This window comes from Seriola lalandi, unplaced genomic scaffold, assembly GCF_002814215.2.
Source record: "Seriola lalandi dorsalis isolate HSWRI2012SDOR001 ecotype SW California unplaced genomic scaffold, Sedor1 jcf7180002054602, whole genome shotgun sequence".
Lineage (NCBI taxonomy): Eukaryota > Metazoa > Chordata > Actinopteri > Carangiformes > Carangidae > Seriola > Seriola lalandi.
The window spans coordinates 84358-94664 of record NW_019525155.1 but is presented as its reverse complement, the minus strand read 5'-3'; the positions used below and the strand labels follow the sequence as shown (position 1 = coordinate 94664).

The window sequence follows — 10307 nt, the reverse complement described above, 5'->3', positions numbered from 1 at the left end:
TAAGGTTTAAGAAAGACAGTTTATTCAGCACTGGCAAGTAGTAGGGGTCAGAGGTGAAGGGTCACATGGGAAAAGGGAGTTTGGAGTAAGTTGTTACTGCTGAATACGGCGGATGGACTGGATCTGAGGGGTCTGGCAGTGGGAGCCAAACTCCCTGAAGTGTTTGTACTCCCCACAGTGACGATCACACTCCATGATATACTGGTATCCACGATAACCAGGGTACTGGTAGCACACAAATCTGTTGAGAAATCACAGAGAGAGAGAGAGAGTGAGAGGAGGAAGAAGACATGAGATGTTGCAACAGGCTGTTGTTGTGAAAGTCTAACCAGGATTATTTTTGAACTGCTGAAGGGAAGCTAAAAAAGAAATAGATGAGTTGGAAATAAAAAAAAAAAAAAAAATGTGGAGGGAGAGGAGGAGTGTTGCCGTAGCTGGAGGACACTCACGCTCCAGACTGGATCCTGAGAGAGCCAACTTCATTGTTGCACCAGCCCATGGCCTGGAGGGAGGGATAATCGTCACTAAGCTCACCCTTACGGCCCAGGAAGTTCTCACGCTCAAAGATAGTCATACGACACTCTCTGTGGTTCTGGAGGGCAGAAAAAAAAGAGCAAACAATACATATAGGTTGTTTTTCCAGTCAGTCAAGTCCACGGCAGCGACACAAGTTCAACGACACGAGAGAGATGTTGACATTTGTGAAGCTGAAGGAGTGGAAAGGTGAGGCAGGTGATCCGTGTTGCACTTACAGCACAGGCAATGGGTCTGAAGGAGGTCAGTCTCTCAATGTGATAGGCATTGCTGCCGCCGAAGGCATCACACTGGGGGTACTCTCCCCTCTCCAGCACAAACTGCTGTCCCTGGTAGGAAGCATGCTCGTAACCCACCCAGCTGGGGAGAGAAAGTCAAAACCTGTTACGCTCTCTCCACCGGCCAGAGCCGGTAAATATCTGCTGCTTGTGACAGTGACAGTGCTGCATCCTCTGTTGTTTTCTGTGTGTGTGTGTGTGTGTGTGTGTGTGTGTGTTTGTGTTTACTCACGCTCCGCTCTCCACTCTGAGGGAACGCACGGTCTCGAAGCCGAACTCCATCACGTTGCAGCACTCAGAGGTGAACTCATGACGACGGCCCTGGAAGCACTCCTCGTCGAAGACAATGATCTGACGGGGGGGAAGCAGACGAGTAAACACAGCAGCACATACAGACACTGAGACATGCTCAGCTGCTTCGTTTTAAAGGTATAAACTTGTGTTAATTGTGTTTGTTACACGCAGAACATCCTCATAGGGTCTAGGGGCTACATTAACTCCGCCGCTCTCTGCCTGTCAGAGAAACGGCAGCTCTCTCCCGGAGGAGCTGGTGATGAATCGCGTGTCTTTTTCATCTGAGACATTTCACTAGAAGCAGCCGGTCGCATCTCGGGGAGAGCGAGTAGGTTGAAAGGACCTCCAGTGGGGTGATGTATGAATCTGTTCCTCCATCTGCACACACACTCACCTTCCAGTGGCCGGAGAACTTGGTGCAGTGGTGAGTCATTTTGTCTGGCAGGAAGAAGAAAAACAGAGAGAGAGAGAGATCACAATGACAAGAGAGCACATACTGAACTGTTTGATTCTGACGCAGGAACAAGTTTAAATTGAGAGTAAACAGCAGAGCAGGAGACGCACTGTTGTAAACTTTTCATCACAAAGCCGCTAAAGTGTTGTTCTCCATAAACAACCAGCCCGGACTGCTACACATCAGGTTGAAATGGCCTGTACAGCAGCGTCAGTGTGTGTTGTGGAAAGGCTGAAAAGCTCCAGCAACAATGAGGCCTGAATACTGGAATGAGTCTGAATGCATCATTCCTGAACTGAAAGCATCTATTTATAGTTCCTACACAAAAATGAAGAGGGTTAGAGGAGCCAGAGGCCTCATCCAGACTTTCTCCCACCCATTCTATCTCTTTATCTCACTCTCTGCCCATTTCCTCCCCTGTTGCTGCTGCTGCTGCTGCTGCTGCTGCTGCTGCTGCGGAGATTTTCCACCATCACCACTGTTTATCTCACCCACTGGGTGCAGTGATGGCCGCTGGAGCCCGGCTGGCCGCTGTGTTTAGGGGTGTTTGGAGTGTGAGTGTGGGGGGCTGGTGTAGCCTGGCTGCGCTGTGCTGTGCTGTGCTGTGCAGTGCTGGGTGAGGGACAGGGACTCACCTTGCTTTGATGCCCTTGGGATGTCCTGCCGTGAGAATGAGAGGAGCCACGCGCCCCCACCCTTTTAAAGCCTCCCCTGGCAAGAGGCCATGCTGAAAGCCCCAGCTCAGCAACAGGGCGGGGCTTCGCTTTGTCCCCCCCGACAAAAGCGTGGTTAATCTGTGGAGGGGGCAGAAGTGCAGACACCACATTATCACCCGGGGCAGTGGACGCGGAGACACTGGAATATAAGAGAGACAAGATACAGAGTGAGATCCTGAGGAAACGATGAGGGTCCAGGACGTGAGAGAAGATGCAGCTTATTGTTTGAATCTGAGGCTCCAAAGAACGATTCACTTCATCATTTTCTTGATTTAATGTCTCATTAAACAACGAATGTGCAGCTTTTTAAAGCAATACCCAAACCCAAATGTCATATATGTTCATATATTTACTATCCACATATGTAACGAAAATAAATTATAAAAATTATTTATAAAACCGATTGGAATCATTTCAGATGTTGACATGAATGTCTAGCCTATACAATGTTTAATTATGTCTGCTTATATTGTAGCTAGATGTATATCCTGTCAATATATGTTGATATTATAAACAGACCAAAAGTCTGAGACCCCTTAATTTAAAATTAATATTAAAAATTAGAAATAAGAAAAAACACATGGAAAAAAACATATAAAATGTTTATACTTCTGTTGTCTTAATAAACTTATTATATTATACATAAATTAAATATATACACCGTGAACATATATGGTCACATGTTATACTATATAAAAATTCATTATGTAGATATTTTTAATATACTGTATGTACATATACACATTTTACTATGAATATTTCATATATGATGTATATGTGTGTTAATTATATATCCACTCAAAGTCAACACATATGGCAACATCACTCTTGATATAGGGACATATATTATTATACATATATATATATATATATTTCCCTATGGGTAACTAAATAACTAATATCACCCAATTATCTCCATGTGTAATGATTAAATGTCATGTCCTGTCTCACCTGCTCAGGTATCTGTATATCAGTGCAGACTGGCTGCATGACTCACTGATGTGTCAGTGGAGTTTAGTTAAGGAGACGTGATTCTCTCTGCAGATAGTGAGCGCTTATGAAACACGACTGCATGTGTACGAGCAGAAATATAAACAGCAGAGAGGAAGCTATTCATCCAGACGTTTTGGTGTAGACATACTTCCCCTGCCGCTCTGTGTAGTACATTAATACTCCCTTTGATGACTCTGTGATAAGCCCGAATGCTTTATAACTTATAAAGTATGAATCCTGAGAGACCATCTCTTTTTCTGCTCTCTCACTAAATGTGAACGTCGGCATATGAGGAAATGTTTTTTAAGAGAATATCTGGTTAGATTACACAATGATGTCAGCACATCAGAGGTTTTATTATGAAAGTCTCCTTTTAATGCATCCAGTTTTCAAAATTAAAGTCAGGTGTAATTGTCCTTATCACACAATATAAAAGATGAAAGCCAGCAATGTTTTAAACAGGTTTAACCAAGAGGTTGTAGAGTATAATATAATATCTCCTGCTCGAGTGTGTGTGTGTGTGTGTGTGTGTGTGTGTGTGTGTGTGTGTGTGTGTGTGTGAGTGACTGCTTACATAATCAGCCACTTGTAAACAAGAGAGCAGAGGCACTGGATGGGCAGCAGCACTTTCTAAACAACAGCTCTATTTCCTGTGAGCCCAGAGGAATTTAAGCAGAGAATCTGTATTTCAGTCACTTCTAGATGTGATTTACCACTTCGAACGCTCACATACAATAACAGAAACATTTAACCTGAGTTTATCGCCGTTTAAAAGGCAATTTCTTTTCAAATAAAACATAAAGTTTGCTTTCTTGAGACCAAAAAAATTACCTCACTGCAGTAAATGAGTGTTATGCTGATTATCTTTTGAGTGATGTGATCCTGTGCTGTTCCACAAAGATGAAAACAACCAAAAGAAAACAGCCGACATTTCCAAGGTGCAATAATTGGCCTGTAGCTGTCAGACTCAACGTTGCACTGGGTGAATTACAGAATAAACAGCGGAGGTATGGAAAGGTCATAGGGTCGTTAAAATCAATATGTTTCTTGGTCATCAGAGGACAGATTCCCTCTCTCACAAACCTGCTTTTTAAATTTAATTTGTTTCAAAAGATGTTATGATAATTTAAAATATGTCAATATTACTGCTGATACCTGAGTTTTGATATTATGGCAAAATAATACTTTACTTTGAGAAATCAAAACCTTTTTTTTCCATTTAAAGGATAATTCTGATCATAAACTGATTTTCATTTTAGTCTTTTTCTCATGAAAAGACTAATAACGTGTGTGATACACAGGATCCTGTTGCTCTGTGCCATAGAGCTCCATTGTTTTCCAAAAACGAATAAAAATACATCAATGAGCCTTCATTACCACAAATGCACGAAACACTCCCCAGAGCACAAAATGTGGATTCATCCACCGCTAAAAATAGTCCAAGACGAATTCACTGTTTCCTCCTGTTTGGTGAATAAAAAAACTGCAGTGAGCAACTGTTTTAGTAAATTATCTACTGAAGTATATATGTGTGACTTTATTTCTGTATATTCCTGATTTATATCTTGATGTTTGATGCCCAGCCTCAACAGGAAGAACACAGAGATTACACAGCAGGATCAGTTCACACCTAATCTGCACATATCAAACACAATTTAATTCCTGCTGCCATGGTGGAAATAACCACATCTGAGGTGATATAATCCAGACATAATCTGCCTTTAATCCAAGAATTATCACCATCATCATCATCAGGAGGAGGAGGAGGGATTCTCATTTACAATGGTGCTGGAAATACAAAACTCAAACAGTGCATTAATATAAAAATAGAAATGAGCTGATATGGAATAAAAGTCACTGTTCAGTTTATTACACTATGGTTTTGTATGGTCAGTAGTTTACGGTGGCTAGCATTAGCTAATGTTAGCAAATTTTAGACAGATGTTACTGTGTAAATGACATTACTTTTCATTATTACAGGAGAATATTGATCTCACTCTCATGCCTGTGTGTTATGAATATAGCTGGAGGTGGGAGGCCATTAGCCTAGCTTAGCATTAAGGAGCGGAAGCAGGGGAAAACAGTTCGTACCTTTAGGTTAGCAGGTGTTTGCTGTTAATTCAATTAAAAGCATTGTTTTTGTTTACATTAATATCTGTGTACAGATTAAACAAAAAGGATATGTACGCGGTTGTGTCACCTGTAATGGGGATTAATTAAAGATGATTATATTATATTTCCTTTTTTTTGCTGTTTACTACCAGCAAACGAGAATCCAAAATGGCGGAAGCTAGTTTATTAGCTGTGCTCTATAGTCATGAGACAGGAGTTGATGATACAAACGTGACTTTTGTATCAACTGTATGAAGTTACTAGTATGTTAGAGACCGAGTTAGCAAGCTAGCTAAATGACTGAGTTCATTGGCTCTGAGAGCTTCTTCCTCCCTCTTTATTCAGTTTTGGTTGAAAGAAAATTCCCAGCAAACCAGAAACCAAAACAGAGAAAGCTATTGTAGCTCATTAGCTATGTTGAAAAAAATTAGCATAATTCCCAAAATGTTGGGCTATTTCTTTATGTACACAGACTGATAGTTTGTCCAGCAGCCTGGGGCTCGTGGAGGGTTAATTAAAGCTGCTTATATTGTGCTGTTGACTGCCAGCAAACCAGAATCCAAAATGGCGGAGGCAAACATAGCTTATTAGGTGCGTTGCAGTCATGAGACAGGAGTTGATGGTAAAAATCTGACTTTTGAATTAATTGTATGAAGTTACTGTAATGTTAGGGACAGAGCTAGCATGCTAGATAAATGATTATTGATTTCTTTAGCTCTGAGAACTTTATCCTCCCTCTTTAGTAAATTTTTATCTGAATAAATTAGCCCAAATTTGCCAATATGTTGAACTGTTTCTTTAGGTAAAGCAGATTTACAGTTAGCCTAGCCTCTGGGCTAGTCATCGATTAAGCAGCTAAAACTCAATAAACCATTGTTATGTTTTCTTTTAAATGTTTAAATAAGACAAACTTTTAATATTGTAGCTGTAAAGAGGGGGGGTCATTTTCTTGGTGTGAGTGACCATAGTTCAGATGAAAGAATAATTTATTTTTGAGTCTTTTTTTTCAGGTCCAAAGCTAGAAATTAAGTTGTATTTGTGTGTCTGTAGGTGATAGAGAGAAGGGATTACCTCTTTGTTCCCTCTGGACCTTTGCATTCCTCCTCTCTACATGTAACTATAGCTTACGGCCCCAGCAGCCCAACACATGGGAAAAATGCCTTGGTCAGTGGTTTCCTTTGACAGTAAAACGCTTACAGGCAGGCCAGTGGGGCCGGCGGCGTTTCTGGGCTATGCGATGACCCGGTGGCTTTGGCACAGGCCAACTGTGATGACGAGAGGCTTTCTATTGTGCTGTGAGCCTCTACGTTTGGCCTTTGCCAGAGTATAAAAGCTTGGGTCGAGCGTTGAAGGGACCAGCACGAGCCAGCCTCCCACACACGGCACTGCAAGCTATACTAACGCAGGTAAGGACACACAGACGCAGACATAGACACCACAGCACCCATCGTAGTACAGGGGGGGGGGGACAAGCACACATCATCCAGAGCCAGGGCCCACTCCCTGCCCACCACACCCAGGCAAACCACCCTCAGCCTGGGGAAAGACCCAAACAGAAGTCCAGGGCCCAAATGAGCCTCCCACATAAACAGCAGACTTGTGCTTTATTCCAAATCCCAAAAACATACCTACCTACCTACCACCCCTTTACAATGTTCACACTTCGACTAAGGCCACATCGAACCACCCTGTCACTTCCATTTACACCTCTATTTCTGTTCATCCCCTTGTCTTCCTCCATCTCTCACCCAGACTCTCCTGAAGCCCCTCACCATGTCTCAGACTGCCAAGTCCGCCTCCAGCCAGGGCACCGATGCCAAGGACAAGGGAGCCCCCGCTCCCGCTGCCTCCAGCAAGGCCACCAAGACCGGCGAGCCTGGCGTGGGATCCTTCAGAGTGAGTCACCGCAGCGTTAGACACTGTTTTATTTAAAGGGTCAGTTCACCCAGATTACATTGAGAACACATCTTCTCCTGAAGCCGTGCAGGTAGTTTGAGATATTCAGTTAGTGGTGTTTACGGCATATAAAAAACTGAACTGGTTAAAGTGGTAAAAAACTGTCCAGAATGGATTATCCTGTTGCAGAAGAGTCTTTGAAATTTGGATGCTTTTAGCACAACTAATGGCATTTAATTGGGACAAAAGGCAAAGTGGTTAGTGCTTGTGATCTGAGCAAACAGACCCTTTAAATATGTTTTTTAATGCAAGTTACTGCTTAACATTTCTTAGGATTAGTTTACTCTTATTCAATTTAGCTTTAAATTTCATTTAAGTGCTGAACGATGTATTCATGTATAAAAACAGCAGCAATACCATTTAATTCATTCATTTGAGAGTGATATATTATTGTTATATTATTGCAATCTTTATTTTTGGTGCAAAAAAAGTGGGTGGGTTTGGTGCTGCTTTATATGCTGTTGGGTGGTGTAATATCTTATATATTATAACACTACCAGAATATTTTATCATATATTTTGTGAGTAAAATCTTAAAAGTACAATAATTTCCTCTGAAATGTGGTGAACCAAAAGTACAAAGCAGCAGTAAATGAAAGAAGTGCTTAGAACTTAGTATCATGAAGTGATGCTGATGTTTAGAGGACGTGGACGTGGATGTGGACGTGGACGTTTCTTCATGTTTGGAAATAATTTGAACTGAATATTCAGACAGTGTAGTCCGTGAAGAAGGTTAGTGAAGGATGCTGGTGTAACGTGTGCCGTCTCCTCTCTGCAGATCATGCTGTTCGACCAGGAGAACTTCCAGGGCAGGATGATCGAGGTCCAGAATGAGTGTATGAACGTGTGTGACCGTGGCATGGATAGAGTGCGTAGTATCATTGTGGAGTGCGGCCCGTAAGTGGACACAACCTCTCCGTGTAGATTCCCTGTACTCACTCATATTTCTCTGTTACCTCTCCTCTAATTTTCCTCTCCCCTCCTCTTCCCCCCCTTGTGCCCCCCCTGTGCCCGGCGGCCCCCCCTCTCCAGCTTTGTTGCCTTTGAGCAGACTAACTTCCGTGGGGAGATGTTCATCCTGGAGAAGGGAGAGTATCCTCGCTGGGATACCTGGAGCAACTCCTACCGCAGCGACTGCCTCATGTCCCTCAGGCCCATCCGCATGGTACGGTTCACAGTCTACATACTGAAATATATAAGTTATATATTATAATTTTAAACAAAACCCTGAAGTGGAAGACATGCAGTCAGGTCTAAAACTTACACATGCTGCACAAGGATCCATTTGCAGATTATTGCCTTGATTAATTGATGAATGATGTTTTTGGTAAATGGGAGAAAATAGTGAAAATATACTTATTACATTATAATTTGTCAGAGCCAAACGTGGCCAACAGTCCAAAACCCAAAGACTTTCAATTTACAATCATATATGATAAAGAAAAGCTGCTAATGTTCACAATTGAAGTTTTGCTTGAAAAATGACTGAAAAAATGTATCAATTATCAAAATAGTTCCTGATTAAGTGATTGACAAATTGTTTTACCTCTAGAGGTATTTTTCACTCTGGGATAAAACAGACAGAGACACCAGTTACAGCCACAGTAAAACAAAAACTACACAAAAATAGGAATATAACAAATCAACATCAACTAATTAAATGAGCTAATTAAGTCAGTGTGACACAAAGACTAATTATTAATTCTCCATGGCTCATTTCCTCCCTGCAGGACAGCCTGGAGCACAAGATCTGCCTGTACGAGCTCTCCGACTTCAAGGGCAACAAGATGGAGATCCAGGAGGATGATGTGCCCACCCTCTGGGCGCACGGCTTCTGCGACAGAGTGGGCAGCGTGAGGGTGCCAGGAGGAGCGTGAGTAGACACAAACACACACTTTAATAATAGCTTCAGCTGCTCAGGTTTCCGAGATGAAAGACTCGTAGGTGTGTGTCGGGAGCCTGGGAGCGAACCTGTCTGCTCATTTCCCACATTTAACTAAAGTGGAGCCTCAGTGCTGCAAATATTGTTTTAGACATCGCTCCGGGCCTCTGGAGTTACACTACAATGTAGTTGTTCATTAAAAGGTAGTATGACATGTCATCACAAGGCTTAACGCTGACTGCATTGTGTTTGTTTTGTTTCTTGACAAATGTATTTTTAGTCAGGAAGTTTCCTTCACATCAACATGACTGAAGTCTCACAGTGAGATGCGCATCTATTCATTTTGACGGTTCCACCCGAGGCTCCAGAACAGCCTCACTTCTAATTGTCAGGGAAAGCATGGAAGCTTTGAAAGAACTTTTATATTCTCCGGCCTTCCTAAAGAACTCCTAGACTGTTCTCTATCATCACTAGAAGTTCTTACAAGAACCGTGGAACCTCTTCAAGCTCACCAGCCTCCTAAAATGCCTCTTGTTATTTCTCAGGGGATCTTGGAACCTCTTAAAGGAAGCCTAGATCCTCTTTAAGGATCCCTAGAATCTCCTTAATCATTATTAGGTCCTCTTGAGAACTGCTAATCTCCAGTATATTCAGAAGGAGTGTAGTAATTACATCATACAGTATAGGGATACGAATTCATGATGAAGAACATAAACATCCTACAACAGGAGACAGAGAACACATTAAAAATCAATATGAACCATGAGATCAACTACTTGGGATTAAAGAAAGCTTAAAGCACTAACACTCCCCCCCTCCTCCATGTCTCCCTCAGCTGGGTGGGTTACCAGTACCCCGGATACAGAGGCTACCAGTACCTGTTCGAGTGCGGTGACTACAGACACTACAACGACTTCTGCGCCTTCCAGCCCCAGATCCAGTCCATGCGTCGTATCAGGGACATGCAGTTCCACCAGAGAGGATGCTTCACCTTCACCTCCGCCAGCAAGTGAACGACACCTGCCGGCCGTCAGGAGCTGCTGTAGCCACGCAGCCCTCGCAGCTTTTTATTTCTCCAAACGCCACCCT

At 42.5% G+C, this 10307-nt stretch overlaps 2 protein-coding genes across 2 annotated transcripts; one reads left to right on the top strand and one right to left on the bottom strand.

Annotated features, from left to right (window-relative positions):
• cryba4 (crystallin, beta A4) lies at window positions 1-2335 on the bottom strand. The gene is made up of 6 exons (XM_023419420.2): window positions 2196-2335; window positions 1501-1544; window positions 1045-1163; window positions 753-894; window positions 450-592; window positions 1-241 (listed from the first exon to the last, which is right to left on the bottom strand). Exons 2-6 carry the CDS (start codon window positions 1537-1539, stop codon window positions 94-96), a joined length of 591 nt encoding a protein of 196 aa, XP_023275188.1. The 5' UTR covers window positions 1540-1544; window positions 2196-2335; the 3' UTR covers window positions 1-93.
• Window positions 2336-6717: 4382 nt separating this feature from the next.
• crybb1 (crystallin, beta B1) lies at window positions 6718-10301 on the top strand. Its single transcript, XM_023419419.2, has 6 exons — window positions 6718-6787; window positions 7134-7277; window positions 8115-8233; window positions 8369-8501; window positions 9067-9209; window positions 10054-10301. The coding sequence occupies exons 2-6, from the start codon at window positions 7155-7157 to the stop codon at window positions 10229-10231; spliced, it is 696 nt and encodes a 231-aa protein (XP_023275187.1). The 5' UTR covers window positions 6718-6787; window positions 7134-7154; the 3' UTR covers window positions 10232-10301.
• The last annotated feature ends 6 nt before the right edge of the window (window positions 10302-10307 follow it).

Excerpts from the sequence above, each read along its gene's own strand:
- cryba4 (XM_023419420.2), bottom strand. The coding sequence starts at position 1,539 with ATGACTCACCACTGCACCAAGTTCTCCGGCCACTGGAAG. Across the intron at positions 1,164-1,500 it reads AGTTCTCCGGCCACTGGAAG|ATCATTGTCTTCGACGAGGA; the intron begins GTGAGTGTGTGT and ends CCCCCCCGTCAG. Across the intron at positions 242-449 it reads CTCAGGATCCAGTCTGGAGC|ATTTGTGTGCTACCAGTACC; the intron begins GTGAGTGTCCTC and ends ATTTCTCAACAG.
- crybb1 (XM_023419419.2), top strand. The coding sequence starts at position 7,155 with ATGTCTCAGACTGCCAAGTCCGCCTCCAGCCAGGGCACCGATGCCAAG. Across the intron at positions 8,502-9,066 it reads CCCTCAGGCCCATCCGCATG|GACAGCCTGGAGCACAAGAT; the intron begins GTACGGTTCACA and ends TCCTCCCTGCAG. Across the intron at positions 9,210-10,053 it reads GTGAGGGTGCCAGGAGGAGC|CTGGGTGGGTTACCAGTACC; the intron begins GTGAGTAGACAC and ends TGTCTCCCTCAG.